At 38.8% G+C, this 17852-nt stretch overlaps 4 protein-coding genes across 4 annotated transcripts; 2 read left to right on the forward strand and 2 right to left on the reverse strand.

The window, feature by feature from the left end:
• Positions 1-1078: 1078 nt before the first annotated feature.
• Positions 1079-2775, reverse strand: LOC306763065 (UPF0461 protein C5orf24 homolog). The gene is made up of 2 exons (XM_079249743.1): positions 2596-2775; positions 1079-2336 (listed from the first exon to the last, which is right to left on the reverse strand). The coding sequence occupies exon 2, from the start codon at positions 2331-2333 to the stop codon at positions 1662-1664; it is 672 nt and encodes a 223-aa protein (XP_079105869.1). The 5' UTR covers positions 2334-2336; positions 2596-2775; the 3' UTR covers positions 1079-1661.
• A 356-nt stretch (positions 2776-3131) lies between these two features.
• atp5po (ATP synthase peripheral stalk subunit OSCP) lies at positions 3132-5730 on the reverse strand. The gene is made up of 7 exons (XM_079249744.1): positions 5671-5730; positions 5332-5382; positions 5096-5206; positions 4859-4988; positions 3779-3891; positions 3553-3639; positions 3132-3403 (listed from the first exon to the last, which is right to left on the reverse strand). The coding sequence occupies exons 1-7, from the start codon at positions 5695-5697 to the stop codon at positions 3293-3295; spliced, it is 630 nt and encodes a 209-aa protein (XP_079105870.1). The 5' UTR covers positions 5698-5730; the 3' UTR covers positions 3132-3292.
• A 2003-nt stretch (positions 5731-7733) lies between these two features.
• Positions 7734-10607, forward strand: LOC306763125 (serine/threonine-protein phosphatase 2A catalytic subunit alpha isoform-like). The gene is made up of 7 exons (XM_079249839.1): positions 7734-7869; positions 8358-8567; positions 8668-8841; positions 8929-9018; positions 9468-9629; positions 10223-10341; positions 10471-10607. The coding sequence occupies exons 1-7, from the start codon at positions 7768-7770 to the stop codon at positions 10541-10543; spliced, it is 930 nt and encodes a 309-aa protein (XP_079105965.1). The 5' UTR covers positions 7734-7767; the 3' UTR covers positions 10544-10607.
• Positions 10608-13723: 3116 nt separating this feature from the next.
• On the forward strand, positions 13724-17793 carry sfxn1 (sideroflexin 1; the record flags this gene model as incomplete). Its single annotated transcript, XM_079249637.1, has 10 exons — positions 13724-13887; positions 13990-14160; positions 14264-14362; positions 14688-14763; positions 15063-15148; positions 16402-16529; positions 16917-16966; positions 17127-17176; positions 17486-17533; positions 17697-17793. The coding sequence occupies 10 exons, from the start codon at positions 13724-13726 to the stop codon at positions 17791-17793; spliced, it is 969 nt and encodes a 322-aa protein (XP_079105763.1).
• Between the last annotated feature and the right edge of the window lie 59 nt (positions 17794-17852).

Here is a 17852-nt window from a genome sequence, read left to right on the forward strand (position 1 = left end):
ACACTCACCCTCCACACACACGCACTCACACTTGCAAGCACGCACGCAGACATACATTTGCGCGCACGCGCGTGGACATCCAGGTAAAGTTTCTTGCTTATTGAAATAAAACAATAATAATAAGATATGTAAGACAGATTGGTTTTTTTTTGTTGTTTTTTTTTTTAAAGAAAGGGGCCTAATATCTGCGCCACTGTCTAAATACAAAGACTTAAGATGCGCAGTTCTGTTATTAGCAGAGGGGAAGATCGGCTAAACAAAACGCTGGCAGTGAGGGTGTAACCACACGGCCTCTCCGGTCAGACCTAACTCGCTGCGCCATGTTGCCTTCCACATACAGCGCTGACATGAGGAAACAGGCCGCTAGGCGCTCAAGAAAACGAGATAAAGACCGCGAGCATACAGTCTATGACCCGCGAGTCGATGGGGCGACACATGTACAAACATTTGTTGTTAAAACCATGATTATAAAATTAAAGCACCGTCGGTGTGCGTTCACACAATCCATCCCCTTTAATTCAACGATCCACAAATGCGTATATGGGGGGAAAAACGCACGGCGGACCAGTTGTACTGGGCCAGTCTTAATGGTTTAGACAAAGACCATCCAGCTGAACACGCTGGCTTCATATCACTATGTGGTCTTAGGCGTTCAGATCTAGTTTCTACAACATTGAGGACGACTTTATTGAAATATAATATATTTGAGAAATAAGACGTACAAACAATAAAACATGTCCCAGTTATTCCCTTAATCCCATTTTCTGTCACACATATAAAAGAGTACGCCTCAAAAACGTTAACAAAGCAGTCATAACTTTGTTCTAGGTGTAGGTTAATTTATTTTTATAAGGTGAATATTGCTGTCTATAGACATGAGCCCTCTTGTGTCTGCCAGGGAGAATTACTCATTTTCAGCTGGACAGGAAATTGTAAAAAAAGACGACTCCTTTCTTTTATTCTGGTTTCACATACAGACCATTAGCATTTATTACATAGTCCACAACAGGTACAGTTTTCTGTTTTATGAAGTATTTTTTATAATGTAATATTCAGTATTACAACAGATACATTTGGGGTGCTTATCAAGTGAGTTTCGGGATTAAAACAGACTCTTACAATACGTGAACAAAAGTATATTTACAAAAATTCGATATTACAAGTACTGTGTTGGAAAGAATACAGTTTTACAAGCTCTAGGTAATAAAAACGTATTGTTAAAAATTGCAGGTATGATGTTGGATTATATGACAAAGAGAAACACATACTTGACCACACATAAAAGACAACTACAAATTTATGTACTAATGCACAGGAAAAAGTTTATGATTTTCTTTTTTTTTTTTTTTTTTTTAAAAGTCACAAGAATGTAGCTTTGTAGGTTTAGATAAAATAAAATAAAAGGGAACACAAACTGATGCATTTTTTTGCACATACTGATGGTTTTTTCAGTTTATATACATGCATGTGTGGCAAACTGGAGCAACATCCTGTTAATTCAGTTGTTTCTTATGCAGGAATGGTGTGGGAAAAAACTGTACAATGAAAACAGACTAAACTATTCTAAATATAGAAAACAGATTATTTCTGCCAGCATTTTAGAATTGTTTTCCGAGGCATCTTTATGGTCATGCAACCAAATGTTGGAAATAGCTGCTGATCTATTCGTTGGTTTCATCCACTTTGCTACTGGGCTCACAGAGGTCCGTTTTCTCCATTGTGGTGTACGGAAAAGTGGGAACATCACAGGCAGTGAAGTCCAGTTTCTTGGAAATGCTGCAGTTGCTAAAGTCAAACGTTTTGGTGCTGTCACAACCAAACTCTAGTTTCTTGAGACGAGCTAAACTCTTGATACTGCCAGGAGGCCTCCCAGGGCTGACTTTATATCCTGCTGCCTTGGTGGTCCCCAGGGGCCTCCCTGGGCTGGTTTTAAACCCAGCTGCTCTAGTTGTCCCAGGTGGGCGTCCAGTACTTGTACGATATCCAGCTGACTTTGTGGTCCCTGATGGCCTCCCTCTCCGCCCTGATTTCACAATACCCTTCTTCTTCTTAGAACCACCAGACCCCAGAGCCTCGCTGGCCCTTATTCTCATTGCCTGTTGCTGGAAGTCATTCTGGGTGTCTTGCAATTGGCATGCCATGGTTTTGTGCACTCCTGGCGGTAATGGAGCGAGGCCAGCAAGGGACAGCTGTAAACCAGGGGTAGCTGGAGAGGTGTAGAATTTGTTGGATTGTGTGCTACATAGATCAAAGTGGCTGGCTGGATGACAGTCCTCTGCCAGTCCACTCATACAGTAGTCACCGCTGCTGCTGCTGCTCACTTGATGCATCATTTTCTGTTGGGGTGCAGAAAAATATAAATATTAACTCGAACAGCCACGTGTACAGTCACAAACACAGTCCCGATACGAATTTTACATTAGCTTACTTTTGATGGAGCAAAGAGGCCTTTTAGCGTTGCAACAAACAGCCTGTAAGCTCCGACAAGAATCAGTGGCTTTTCATTTTTTGTTTTCAAAAACCACGACACAAGATGTAAAAGGCTTCTGCATGAAAATAAACTATTACAGGAAGATAAAAATGATCAAGTCGTACCTCATTTGTTGTTGATTATTGGGCCGGAAAGGGTTAATTTCCATTCGTATACAGTTCTCCTTCTCTGACAGCCACATCTTCATAAAGGCGCTTAAACAAGACTGTACCCTGCCGTTTCAGACTATTGTCTGGAATCAGCACGGTCATTTCTATGGTTAATCCTTCACGGAGAGGTTTAGATGACTAGCAGCCATTTTCGCCTGGAAAAAAAAATTAATAGAAAAAAAAGAAAAGAAAAGAAAAAAAAATAAAAAAGCAGCAGCAGCCTACGGCGCATGCGCAAACCAGGAAACGGAGATGACTGTACTGTTACGTTTTGCATCATATGAAACAAAGATGTCTCTTTGTGGCGTCGAGATCTCAGGTGGGAATAAATATAAAGTCAGATTAAATTGAACCAAACTTTAGCTTTCACAGTGGCATAACGTCATTACCAGTTATTAGCCATTAGTAACGATGTGCTCGGGTTTGCGTGTTACCACTGGTCTTTGTTAGAAAATCATTTAAACTAGGACAAAGACAAAAGATGCGTCTACATTTTTTTTTATTAGTTTTTATTAACATTTATATGAACTTAAGCACAGACACTGGTTTTATCTGGATTTATGGAGCAACTGCAGTGCCAGGACAGGTAGCAATAAACATTTATCAGCATTTCTTCTGATGGTCGCTTTTCTAAAAATTTAGTCCACAGGACTTAAGTCTCCCTGATGAGCCGAGTCAGCTTCTGGATCTTGGTTTTGGTGGACATGTCCACATACTTGTCTCCAATACTGACTATCATGCCACCCAGGATTGAAGGATCTGACTGCAAGGAGAAAAATTAGTAGAGATAACACATAAGTCACAAAAATATTGATAGTAATTCAGTAAACTGGCACCACACTGATTTTAATCATGTTAAGGAAAATTTTAAGATCAGTGGCTGCATGTTTAGTCCATCCCATTGAACTGTACCTTTGTTTCAAGCTTGATGGTTTCACCTTTTTTCAGAAAGCCGTTCAATGCCACTTTCAGCTCAGCAAGATTAGTCCCATCCAAGGGCTGAAATGGATAAGTGGAGTCATTGGGGATTGCAGTATTTTCTACTCAAGATGCAATTTTTAAAATAAATATTTGGCTACTCCATGCAGTGATTTTATTTTTGCATGGTTTAACCATTTTCAGTAAGTTAAGTTTATACCTGAGCTGTAGTGACGGAGCAGAGAACTTCTCCACGGTGTGCACTCATCATCTTTCCAAAAGCGCCAATAACGTCACCAGTTAGAGTAAGACGACCATTATCAGCCAAAACATCTGGTGGAAGAAAAAAGAACAAACTAAACAAATTAAAACAACTAACATACTTAAACTATGTTCTACACTTTCATGTTTCTCTGTATCAAATATTGACATCTTTGGGAATGAGCATATCCTTTTTACCTAATTGGTCATACATTATAGGATCTACGGTACTAGTACTGGTGCTTGAGTCAGATTTTATTTACTGACTAACACAGGGATAGCATAGTGATGTTGCTGGGAATATGCATTGGGGAGTTTTTGTAAAGTCATTATCACATATTGCAATTTAACATCAGGATAGAAAGGAAAAGGGGAAACTGCACTTGTACATTGTGCTTGTGTTGTTCTCACTCATATGTAAGTCGCTTTGGATAAAAGCGTCTGCTAAATGACTGTAGAATAGAATAGAATAGAAGTATCACCATTTGGCTAAGACTTAGTGATAACCTATAAAAAACAAGTAAAATAGTTTATTTGTTACAATACACAAGTTGGTTAGTCACACAAGCCTTACAGCTATCATTCCCTGATATTTAACTCCATCAGGCACAAATCATTCAAATAAATCTTTAAACAAAGTAACTCAAACTTGCATCACATCTAAATGTATTACATTTTCAAACAATGCATTTAAAAAAAATGTTAATAATTTCCATAATTGTTCCCATGAGCATATAAAAATAATGAATTAAATTTAAAAAGTGCTTACATCTTTTTTTTTTTTTTTTTTTTTTTTTTTTTTTTTAAATCAAATTATTTACTGATTTACCTTAAAAGAATTCCAGTTGCTAACAAACCTAAACAATGTTAATCAGGGAAAGTTTAAAAAAAAAAATGTATTCCACATCCATCATAATATACATATAAACACTACAAACACTAAATACTATTTTCATAGTCTACTCAGCCATTGAAATAACATTCAACAAGCAGGTCAAACACAGAGCAACAACAAAGGAATTGAACATGGAACACTCACTGATGAGGTTAATGGTGATGGGAGAAAGTTTAGCCTTTGTAAGAGCATCACTGAAAGTCTTCTGCTTGATGCTCCGCTTGACATGAGGGTTCATTACGATACTTGACATCTTGGGGTCCTTGATCAGGGCCTAAACGTGTTAAAAAAAAAAATACAATTACTATTTTTATTATTTAATCTGTGTCATTACCAACTAAAATTCAGAGTATAATACTAGTTAAAATATTTATAACCCACAGAGACTTTCCCCAGCTCCTGCTCCACTTGGTCCAGTTTGTTCTGCTTACTGGCAGCTGAGAACAGAGCTGTGGCATAACGACCCTCCACTCCATACACCTGTATGGGAGGCTAATACATACACATACAAAATAAATAACAAACAACTTCTTAAAGAGACTGTAATATTACAATCGTATCATCTTATTATCATAGATTATTATTTATTGCACTTGGTGCAGTTTGATGTTCTTTACCTTCACCAGTTTTGCTGCAGGTCTGATCACAGACGTGCTGAGCTGGCGGGCCTATGAAATAAAATGATGTTTGAATAAAATCCCAACATAAGAGAAGAAAGCTTGAGCTGATTGACTTTCAACCAGCTTGGTATCCTTTACGGCAGAAGCTGTTAGCTACTAGGCTAACACGTTAGCAGTCATTCAAGTGCAATGCCTCGTGTGCATCTATTAAACGTTCACTATTACCTTTTGATCACCCACATAATACAATAATTAACATATGCTCTTACACCCCGAAATATCGACTTTGACTACAAATAAAGTATTGAATAGACCAAAAACATCCAAATGTCTTACCTGCTGTCCTAGCATGAATGCTGCCATTTTCTCCTACAGCTGTCCAGAGTAGAACAACCGACTACGCATGCGTTCTTCAGAGGAAACCCTCTTTATGTGGGTAATGTAGTTTTTCTTGCGTGGCAGCCTTTAGACAAGTATTTATACATACTATTTATAGTATATATAGTCATTATATCGTGGTATATTAAAGATTGCTAGGCAACTACTTCTGAAATGTGAAAATAATCTAAAGAAGTATCTTAAAATACTTTAAGTGCTTCAAAATTATTTCTGGCTCCAAACAAATTCAGTTTAAAAGCTTCACAACGCAGCCAATTGTCAGATATTTATTATTTTGTCAATTTAAATAAACTTTTTTGTGTGCTTGACGGTCACTTTTAAACATGAATAGAGAATAATTATTAGACATTGTATAATAGTGGTGATGACTAGACTTCTAGTTACCTGTTTATTTGTTTTTTTCCCCCAATTCCAAATATCATACATACAAACTCAAATACAGACGCATAAGAGATGCAAGAGATGTACAAAGGGTAGTGATAAATTAACAGAAAATAAGAACAGAGAATAAAGAATACGTAACAGCAGATTACAAATAACTAACTAAGATTTTATTTTTTAAAAAAGGCCAGGGTTTTTTTTTTCATTGCAAGTCTTCTATCAGTGTATAGACTTTCACAGCATTCTTCCCTTTTATGTAACTTAGAGAAGAAAAATATTGGTACAATTCTTTGTGAAAAGCAAAAATTCTGGGAATGGACTTCATAAATCTGTTTTTATGTATGAAAAACTTACCAAGTATTACAATGGAGTTGGCCAATATATTGTAAGCATTGTAGACTTCTAGTTACCCACCAGATCTGGCCCATCATTCACTTCCAAAAGTGGGCCAGGCAAAAGGTTTGGCGTAAATTAGTTTAGCTTCTGGGTAAAATCTGGATTTTGGTCTGTCAGCCACATGTGGGCCATATAAGAGCCATTAGGCTTTACCAGAGCTCAACCATATAGACATGCCCTATGAGGCCCAGTTATAAGCCACATGAACTCCTTTGTAGTTGGTACAGCTGCGGTATAGATCTGGCTATGTTATGTTCAACCTGGTTCAACACAGCTTTCATATACCTGGGCCAGATGTGGGCCATCATTCACTTCTATCAGTGGACCACATCTTTGCTGTTCATCTGGGCCAGTTTCAGGCCACAGAAAATTTGCTATTAGGGTAGCAAACTTGCAAATCGTATACCGACCATCACTCCCATAGACCAGTGTCTTTCAACCACTGTGCTGTGGCACACTAGTGTGCCGTGAGAGATTATCAGGTGTGCCCTGAGAAATTAGCCAATTTCCCCTAATTGGTCTAGAAAGCAGCTCTGTGTTCATTCAAACATACTCCAGTGAAAGATAATAAAATTCCTTCTTGTTGTGTTTATCTGATTTCTATTCAAGAGGCTTTGACAAGATGGACTTCATATTATTAATGTGGACTTTAAAAAAACAAAAACCAAAACAACAACAACAAAAAAAAACCATTTTGGTTTGTGGTGTGCCTTGTGATTTTTTTTAGTGAAAAAAGTGTGCCTTGCCTCAAAAAAGGTTGTAAAACGTTGCCACAGACCGTGTATCTCTTTATATACTATGATCAGTCCTGACTGTAACACCTGTTTCACCCAGCAGGGGGCAGACAAGAAAGTGAGCAATTCAACTTTTAAATCACCGATATTTTGAAACTGAATCCTTTATAGAAGCAACATTTTTATTAGCAGAAAAAAAAAACTATCAATTACATAACATCTGTAACCATTTTTAAATCTAAATGTACGTACTCGGTACAGTGACGTGACGTAGCGTTAAGTGTTGATCACCTAATGAGCCCCGCTTTGGACAAGATGAGCAAGGTTGACATACTTTCATAGTCCGAAGGATGCAATTGGATAACTACGACTACAGCGCATAGACAAGTACATTATCCTTCTGTGTGAACAGAAGACTATTTGTCTCCAATGAATCGTGCATCCTGTGAATGATCAGAAAGCTTGCTTACGTTGCGTAGCCAGAACGAGGAATTATAAAGCTGCCTGCTGACTTCAAACCAGCATGGACGACAAGTCATTCACCAAGGAGTTGGACGGATGGATCGAACAACTTAATGAATGCAAACAGCTGTCAGAGAACCAGGTCAAAGTCCTCTGTGAAAAGGTAAGATTTGCGCAGAATTACAGATGACTTCATAATAGCATCATTATACACGTCAGCGGACTATTAGCTGCTCCTAAATCTCCAGGATGTGTTAAAAATGCTTTGAAGAACAATAGTTACAAGATATGACGTTGCTTTGAGAGCACCATTTGACAGCTGCAGCATGCAGTTCATGTCTAGGGAAAACCGCTAGTGAAGAACATGGAGGAGGATGTCTGCAATATGTTTTCCCCTGCTACGCCCACTGATGCTACCTCCTCAGCATTGGAGCGCACTTACAGGACTATATAACAAACTGAAATAATCTCTTGCATGCTGCACGATCTGAAAACGATTATTGGTAATTGTTTGTTTAAAATTAGACTCGATGTTTATCCATCCACCCATTGCCCTCCCACTGACTCCTCACTGCAGCGTGTTGTGTTTTACCTGCTTACTTACATCTTCCTCTTGATGTTTTTTTCTTTCTTATTGGCTGTCGTTTAAAGGCCAAGGAGATTTTGACAAAAGAGTCAAATGTACAGGAGGTGAGATGTCCAGTAACTGTCTGTGGGGATGTCCATGGGCAGTTTCATGACCTTATGGAGCTCTTTAAGATCGGAGGGAAGTCTCCAGACACCAACTATCTCTTTATGGGAGATTATGTTGACAGGGGTTATTACTCAGTGGAAACAGTCACACTTCTTGTTTCTCTCAAGGTAAATGAAAAAAAATCTATCTTCCTATCTTTGTGTCTTTGGAGAGTGCCAATATTATTGTGTGATGCCTTTATATTCATCATTTTTGTTGCTTTTGCAGGTGAGGTTTCGAGAACGAATCACAATTCTCAGAGGGAATCATGAGAGCAGACAGATCACACAAGTCTACGGTTTTTATGACGAGTGCTTAAGGAAGTATGGAAATGCCAATGTCTGGAAGTACTTCACAGACCTGTTTGATTATCTGCCTCTTACTGCACTAGTAGATAACCAGGTAAGGTTGTGTTTCTACATCTGGCATGTACTGTAACACGAATGACAGATTCAAAGAGTCTTTCATTTATTTTTTCTCATCTTTTAGATTTTCTGCCTCCATGGAGGATTGTCACCCTCAATAGACACGCTGGAACACATCCGAGCGCTGGATCGCTTGCAGGAGGTTCCTCATGAGGTACACAGTCCTTGTTAGTTTTACTGTTGTTAGATATAGCAGACTTTTTTCCCAAATAACTCCCTGTGATAGTTTTTAAAGTAAGTAGTAATTAGTTTTTTAAATATTTTCTGCTTTAAGCACTTTAGTGAGAACTACATAATCACAAGGTTATATCAACATTTTACATGATCATATTCTGCACACTCAGTAATATGTGTATAAGCTTTAATAAAGTCAACTGGACTTTTTATTTATTAGTTCTTGAACACATTTCACCACTGAAGAATGTTTTCTAGAACCATAAATAAGTCCAGTCAACTTTGTTAAACCTCTTAAGATTATCATGACCTGGATGACTGAGAATCTACACCAACATTTCCAATAACGTTGTTTTAAAACGTCTTCATTTTAAATAGAGCTTTACATTGGATGTGCATTCTATATTCTAATGCTTGTTCATTTTTTAGGGTCCAATGTGTGACTTGTTATGGTCAGATCCAGATGACCGTGGTGGCTGGGGGATCTCCCCCCGTGGTGCAGGCTACACATTTGGGCAGGACATATCTGAGACCTTCAATCACGCAAATGGCTTAACTTTGGTTTCAAGAGCCCACCAGCTTGTGATGGAGGTAATCTGACTTTATTTACAGAAAATAATTGTGAATTTGCTGATGTATGACACTCTTTCCAAGACAGTTTGCAAATCATTCGGTCTGTTTAACTGGAAACAAAATAACATCTGATTTAACAGAGAAATTATGTTGGGTTTTTTTTGTAACAAACAGCTACTTAGTTTTAATGATAATACCTCCTAAAAACCAACAACAAAAAAAAAGATTTTGCATGGAGCAGCAAATATTTGCAAAGTCCTGTAAGAATGTTGAAAAAAAACATACCTGGCGTCCCAATAAAGGGAGGGAAAAAAAAGACAATAACATGACTTTGTAGCAATAAAAAGGAAAAAGAAAAGTTCCAGATGGTGAGTATTGCTAAGGTAAATGGTAGATTAGTTCAGCAGTTGTAAAAGCTTATGTGGCTCCAAGTTTATTTTAGAAACATTTCTTTTCACTAACAGCAGCAGTCGTTCACCATCCTTTCCAAAAGCAAAGGTGGTTCAGTACAGTGTTTAACCTATACCAACTGTTCCTGAAACAGTGTAGCTTTGACATTTTTGTGTTGTGCATTTTTTAATTATTTACATGCAACCTTTCCGATGATTTAGGGTTATAACTGGTGTCACGATCGCAATGTTGTGACAATCTTCAGCGCGCCAAACTATTGCTACCGTTGTGGAAACCAGGCAGCAATCATGGAACTTGATGACACATTAAAATATTCCTTGTAAGTAAAATAACATGACCGTGAAAACACTGGTATATTTTTCCACAAATAAATTAATAATGTTTACAAAAAGCATTTTGTTTTGTAAAAAGGAAAATCATAAGAAGTCTCATTGTGTGTTTATTTTAGCCTACAGTTTGACCCTGCGCCACGCAGAGGAGAGCCGCACGTCACACGACGTACACCAGACTACTTCCTGTAAAGATCACTGGTGAGAATGGTAACAGGCTGCATAGAGTCAGGAAAAAAGAAGCTTTCAGTTTGACACAAATCATGTGCCATTATCACTGTTAAATAGAAACTTTCACACCAAGCTATATACTACCACTGTTTCAATTTATAACTCTGTGCATGCTATTATAACTGCTGGAAATGGTTTCCTCCTCTGAACAATGCTGTTATAATACCTGCTGGTTTGTCAGGAAAAATTAGTGACTTAATGCTGACAATAACGATAAAGTTTCATTTTTGTGTTTTGTTGTTAATGATGACCAAATGTTTGCAATGTAAAGTTTCCAATCTGCATTTTAAATTTGGCATGGCCTCAGATCAAATGCTGCAGTGCAAATGTGAACTCTTTTCTCTTTGTATTTACCATTTTTTGTGAAGTAAGATGTAGAATTAGTTCCCTTTGCACTTTTGTATTTATTTTTTATTACACGGAACTGACAGTGTTCTTTTTCCACTGTTAAATAAGAGCTATTTTTCTTTTGTCCCTCAAGGACGTCAACGTAGTTGCTATAAATCTGCAATACTGACCCACTTCAATTATTTTAAATGGCTCAATTGGTTTGCAGCCTCTGCCATCCCAGAATAAAAAGCTAAATTTGCTTCGTCATTCATTTCCAAAAGCAGATGGAGACTATATGTAGTTCTGACTAGTGGCCACTAGATGGAGACAGACACCCAAAGTCTGTGACGAGGCAGCGGAGGGATAATCAGCATGAGTAAGAAATCCGATGGTTTTGTTTATTTTAAGGAGTTAAATGGTAATATTTTTGTTTGTTTGTTTGTTTAAGATTAATATTATTATAATGATAGTTTGCACGGCGTTATTCTAAGCAATTGTTTACCTGGTTTTTGTATATTAGTATTTTTATGTTGTTGTTTTTTTTTGTAAATTTATGAACAAAATAATATCTTTGTTTATGGGACCTTTTATCTTTTCATAAGACCTTGGTTTTGCTCATTAATACCAGTCTGGTGTAGATACTGTCGCGTGTGTGGAAATGATCCAAAGTTTTAACAGATATTAATGATTTACTGCCCATGAATCAAGTTTACAGAAATGCACTGAGCCTAAACGGATGTAGCGCCTGGTTCACCGCTGAAAATAAAAGCATGGTTCTGAAACACTAACACTTTGTGGCGTAAAATCTTCATTTATAGCTGTGGTATTTCACATGAATTTTTTTAAAAAACAAAATATGCCTACTTTACGGATTTTTTTGTCCTGTCCTTACATTTTTCCTATGCAAATCTAAAGGTGGGAGTTTTACTTTCTCGGAGAGTTTCCGGTGTCGGAAGGGGGATGTGGCTCTGTGTGCTCTTTGGCTGTGCTGCTGACGCTGTTGCATGAAAAATTAGCTGGCTGCAGCTTGTCAGGGACACCTATCTGCGGACTCCTGGAGCCCCCACAGTGCAGTAAGTAACCCAGGCGCTTATCTCAAATGGATCCACAAAGAGGAGAGCATCGACTGCAGTAGATCGGGTGCAGGAATGATAATACAGTTTGTCCCCCCCAGATAGCCTGCTGATACTAGTTGAATCTGGGGTGCACAGCTGGACAATTATCGAGACAGACAGATGTCGTTCCGTATTAGCCCACGCAAATGATAACATTTAGATGTGACTAGTTTGACAGAGAAATCAGTGTTTCCATTTTCCTTTTCTTTTTTGCTCCAGATGTGGAAACACCTTCAGTTAAGAGTCCAGATTGGACTGGTCTACGTCGGGTTGAACAATAAAGCCAGTCACAGAGCATGTTTACCTTGCAACCACAGACAGATAACTCTGTGGTTCTCAATCAACCCTCCTTTTTTTTTCTTTTTTTTTTTAAATCAGAAAATAAATTCAAATACTGTCATCACGCTGCATGTGTGTAGTATCTAAATAATGCATAATATTGTTGAGTTGTTGCAAATTCCAGGTTAATGTGTGGCCACGCAGGCTGCCGTTGATTGGTTGAGAGTGAGGGCAGAAGCAGCTCAAGGTTTATAGATCAAAAGCCGACTCTCTCCAAAGTTCATTCCTATCAGACACCATAAATATGTGATGGATAATCGCATTAATGATTGAAAATGGGGTTTTCTGGCCGCAGGAAGTGTCTTGCAACCTCTGTACAGACTTGCACAAAGGCACACAATTTCGTGTTTTCGTTGCTCAGAGAAGAAGGAGGTGTCTTGTGCCCATCTCGTGAGAACCCCATGGAGTTTAATTCAATTTAAAGATACAGAATGTCCTCTGAAACGTTCTACATCCTTAAAGGAAGACAGATTTTCTGTCTTGTTGGCAAACCAGCAGCCATCTTTGGTGCAATTTCAGAGATTCTTGCAGTTGCATGTCCATGCATAGACCCACTGCTGCACTGTTGTGTGCTCCCCCCTCCACACACACACACACACACACACACACACACACACACACACACACACACACACACATTGGATTATCTGGGCCAAGGAACAAATGGTTAAAAACCAGATCAGACTGGGTTACATGGACTCACACACAGGGAACAATGAGCATGTTGCATGCACAGCTACACTGATAATGTTTCTGATCGTGCCGTCAGTCCAAGCTGATCTCACGTGGGTTCAGAAATGGATAGAAAAGTTTGAATGAAATGTACACAACTGCTTACACAACAACACAAACTATTGTATCTGCTGGTAGAAATGGTAGCTTTTCACTCATTTTCAGCAGAGGCATGCAGTGGGTTTTTGTCACTTTCTGTGAAATGCTATTCAGATACAATTTGAGGGTTAGTGTGCACCCAGAGCAGGGCTTTGCAATTTAGCGCTTGACAACCCTTGTGTCAGGTCACGCCATTACCATGGCAACAATGTGCTGAATTAGCAGCATGACAGCGGAGAAAAGAGCATTGCATTCCACAAGTCCTTCTACTCTTACTTTTGTTTCCAAAAGAAGTATCTGGTGAAAGGATGTAAGGACTGCTAGAGGAACAGGGCACCAGATTCCTGAGAGAGTATCAGTCAGAGTGAACACAATACATAGATGAATACAACAGTTGATTCTTATCTGCAGTGACTTTTTTTTTAGCTTGACATTACAGCTTCTATGTATTTTGTTACCTTTGTCACCCTGTACGCTGACAGCTATCTGACATGCTTATTGTAAGATTTTCTTTCCGCAGATAGACATGGCAGCAGAGCTATCAACTTCCATAAACATCAAGGAGCCCCGATGGGACCAGAGCACATTCATAGGACGAGCCAAGCATTTCTTTACTGTCACAGATCCCAGGAACGTCCTTCTGACCAATGAACAATTAGCACATGCACACAAAATCATCACCGACTATAGGTAAGTTAACTCAGCACTTCACTTGTGACAGAATGAGAAGTCGGTGCTAATACTGGGGAGGAAGAGGAGCTGGTTTAAGCCGTCATGTGTGTGGTGTTACAGGAAAGGTATAGTGTCTCCAGAGCTGACAGAAGATGAACTGTGGAGAGCCAAATATGTCTTTGACTCAGCTTTTCATCCCGACACCGGAGAGAAGATGATCCTGATTGGTCGCATGTCGGCGCAGGTTCCCATGAACATGACCATCACCGGATGCATGATGACATTTTATAAGTAAGATCTGCTTTTTTATTTGTTTCTGAATAATATTACCAAGGAAATATGAGTTTAAAATTCAGAAATGCATCGTTCTTAATTATTTCTGTTGACCTTGCAGGACGACTCCAGCAGTGTTGTTCTGGCAGTGGATCAATCAGTCCTTTAATGCAATAGTCAACTATACCAACAGGAGCGGTGACGCTCCAATCACAGTCAGGTAGGAAGCTGGCTGGTGGCTTGAAGACAAGCACATACAGCACTGATCCTTTAATGCAGGGGTGTCCAGCTCTGGTCCTTGTGGACCCCAATCCTCCAGGTTTTCCATGTATCCCTAAAAAAAACCCCACCAGACTTAAATGAAGCAGTCATTGTGCAGAACTTCATTGACTGTTGCATCCATTTATTGGAAGCCCGATGTGTTGGAACAGGTATACAAAAAAACCCTGCAGGACAAAAGGAGGACTGACTTTGGACACCCTTGCTTTAATATTGAGTGGACAGTTTTTTTCTTTAATGTGACTGGTTAGTTTTTTCGTTTGCAGTCAGCTTGGCACAGCGTATGTGTCAGCCACCACAGGGGCAGTTGCCACCGCTCTAGGACTGAATGCACTAACAAAGGTATCGTCTCATCTGAACCCAATCTGCATCTCATTTTCATGTATTGACCTCAGTGTCATTGATTTGTTGGCATGAATTTGGAAAACGGTTTGTCACAGAGGAGCCATGTTATTTACAGGGTCCTGCTCAGTAATCAGCAGGTTGTTACTTTGTGTTGAATATCCTCCTATGTGGTTAAAAAAAAGCCTTCATTTATGATGTGTGAAATCAAGCAGGCAGAGTTCCAGGAGTCTGATAGGTTAAACTTTCAGTTCACATTGATTAATTTCTCTCCTTGTTTGCTTATTCTTCTCTTGTAGCATATTTCACCTCTGATTGGACGATTTGTCCCATTTGCTGCTGTGGCTGCTGCTAACTGTATCAACATCCCACTAATGAGACAAAGGTAAGAAGTACATAAAGCACTTCATTATTTACTTTGCTGATGATTTCCACATAGTCAGGGTTTTTATGTGTTAAATCTGCATTCTTTTGTTATTTTTATCGTGGTGTTTTGAAAGAGTTTTAAAGAGGTTTCTGTATTTACATTAGAAAGAAATATATAGAGAGGAAAATTATCGTACAAGAAATGAAGCTTTTTAATAAATGTCTAGAAGTTTTCCTTCACAATCGGCATGTACAGTTCAGAAATCAGTATCAAGCCATCGTGGCTCAGATTGGGCACAACAAACCCAAACCATGATACTACCATCATGTTTCACAGAAAGGATAAGGTTATTGTGGAGGAATGTTCCCATTTTTCTCCAAATAATTCTCTTAATTGAGAAAGTCCTGTTTTCTTGTCATTTGATAACAAAACATTTCCTAAACTGCTCTGGCTTTTCCACATGGTCTGTTGCAAGCTGCAATGTTCTCTTTGGAGAGCAGTGTCTTTGTCCTTGTAGCCGTGTCCTTATGGTTGACTGAGGAATAGTAACATTAACCTCTCAGAGTAGCATGTTGTTTTTGTTCAACAGTTACCTCGCAGTCCTTTGTGAACTTACTGATGATTAATATCTTGAGGCTACATTATCTGACTAGATTTGTGGGATTGCAATCAGATCCACTGTAATAAGGATCAATGACCTTTTTCCCCGCTGAGATCCTCAGAAATCTCCTTTATTGGGGTCTCGATACAAACTTGTCATAAAAGATCAGAGTTTGATTTTGATTGTTTAAATTAAATAGTCCTTCAAATCACATAAAAACCTTCTACTCTTATTTCTTGCTTAAATTAACTGATCCTGGAGGATCACATACATTTGTGTGGTATTTATCATTTTAATCAATAAATAAAAGAGCAAGTGCAATGTTGTAGTCTCGTATTTAATTATGCGCCCTTTATCTGTTTTGGGTTTTGTGTGAAAATCAGATTTTAGGCTATATTTTAACAGGAAATGCGGCAGCACCGTATGTCTGCATCGCTCTGCATGTAATAATTTGCTCCCCTTCATTCTTGAATGCATTATGCAGATTTCCTGCCACTAACAAAATGGCAGTCACTTGAAGTTACCTTTGCTTCAAGCCTCCAACTATTACAGTTGAGCTTTCAGCTTTTTCCACCTCCACCCAGTTCAGGTTTAGTACTGTATAACTGTATATTATGGAAATATATACTATATAAAGCCTATTCTAATAAGCATTTGTCATTGTCTTCAGAGAGCTCCAACATGGCATTCCCATAACAGATGAAAACGACAACAGGTTAGGAGAATCAACAAAAGCTGCGCAGCAGGCAATCTCTCAGGTCGTGGTCTCCAGGATCCTCATGGCCTCTCCAGGAATGGGTAAGCCATGGGCCAAACTTATGTCTAAGTCTCAGTTTAAATCATATTTCTGTCCGTCTAACTCAGTGTTTTTCAACCACTGTGCCGTGGCACATTAGTGTGCCATGAGAAATTATCCAATCTCACCTAATTGATCTAAAAAGTAGCTCTGTGTTCATCTAAACAGGCCCCAGTGAAAGGCAATAAAATGCCTTCCTGTGTTTTTCTGATTTCTATTCAAGAGGCTTTGACTAGATGGATTTTATATTAATTATATAGACTGTAAAAAAAATAAATAAATAAAAAACAACAAAAAAAAACGCTTTGGTTTGTGGTGTGCCTTGTGATTTTTCAGTTAAAAAAAGTGTGCTGTGGCTCAAAAAAATAATATTTTATGTGTCTTTTCAGCTATCCCCCCATTTTTAATGAATCACCTGGAAAAGAAGGCATTTCTGAAGGTAAGATTATTACTAAATTAGTTGCAGCAAGGCATAAAAGGTGTGACTATTTTTAACTGATCGCACATCAGAGGCATGAAAACTGCTGATGCCGCTGTGGTATTGAAGTTCATCAAGGCCTTTGTGTCCCTCACTGGTTTTTCTGCCTGGTGCTTTTCAGAGGTTCCCATGGATGAGTGCACCTATTCAAGTCAGTCTGGTGGGATTTTGGTGAGTTGTCAAAGATTGCCCACCTGATAAGCTCTCGCGGGGGATAACTTTCAATTTTCAGCCTAGATCCTTAAAACTGCAGTATAATATAAAGAAAAATTATTTTAAAAAAGAAGTAAAAAAGTATAACTTTAAATGTAGTCATGGAAGTTTCTGTGCAGCAAGTCTGATATGATTTTATGGGTGAATTGAGCTTAAATATTGTTTTGAAAATCTACCATATTTGTCCTCTAATTATGTCTTCTAATGATGCCCGGGCTCTGGGCCATATGTCTGCATCTTTCACGCTTTATTTTTTCCTTCCTTTAGTCTGGTGTTTGCTACTCCTCTGTGCTGCGCATTGTTCCCTCAGAAGAGGTGAGTGAAATTTCTAAAGTTGACCCAGAGATAACAGGAAGCTTTATCTTCCTCAGGCTGAATAAATGCAGTGTACAGCATTATTTTCTGCCTCAGAGGTTCCATCACATGCCTACTCTGAATGTGTTTGAGCCGTTAACCTCCACATCTCCCCCCAATCCAGCTCTATGTCAGTCAGCCGCTTGGAGCCAGAGCTGCAGGAGAAAATCCGGGCCAGCCACCCAGAAGTGGAGCGGGTGTACTTCAACAAAGGGCTATGAGTGTGCAGCCCCTCAACCAGACTCTGGCGTAGCCCAGCTACAGGCTCGGTCCTCACCTC

This window comes from Telmatherina bonti (assembly GCF_933228915.1).
Source record: "Telmatherina bonti genome assembly, chromosome: 12".
NCBI classification, from domain to species: Eukaryota; Metazoa; Chordata; class Actinopteri; order Atheriniformes; family Telmatherinidae; genus Telmatherina; species Telmatherina bonti.

Bases quoted from the DNA above. Each gene is read 5' to 3' on its own strand.
- LOC306763065 (XM_079249743.1), bottom strand. From the start codon at position 2,333: ATGATGCATCAAGTGAGCAGCAGCAGCAGCGGTGACTACTGTATGAGT.
- atp5po (XM_079249744.1), bottom strand. From the start codon at position 5,697: ATGGCAGCATTCATGCTAGGACAGCAG. The intron at 5,383-5,670 runs GTAAGACATTTG...TTTATTTCATAG, and splicing joins CATTCATGCTAGGACAGCAG to GCCCGCCAGCTCAGCACGTC. The intron at 3,892-4,858 runs GTGAGTGTTCCA...TTCTTCCACCAG, and splicing joins CATCACCATTAACCTCATCA to ATGTTTTGGCTGATAATGGT.
- LOC306763125 (XM_079249839.1), top strand. From the start codon at position 7,768: ATGGACGACAAGTCATTCACCAAGGAGTTGGACGGATGGATCGAACAA. The intron at 7,870-8,357 runs GTAAGATTTGCG...TGTCGTTTAAAG, and splicing joins TCAAAGTCCTCTGTGAAAAG to GCCAAGGAGATTTTGACAAA. The intron at 8,568-8,667 runs GTAAATGAAAAA...TTGCTTTTGCAG, and splicing joins CACTTCTTGTTTCTCTCAAG to GTGAGGTTTCGAGAACGAAT.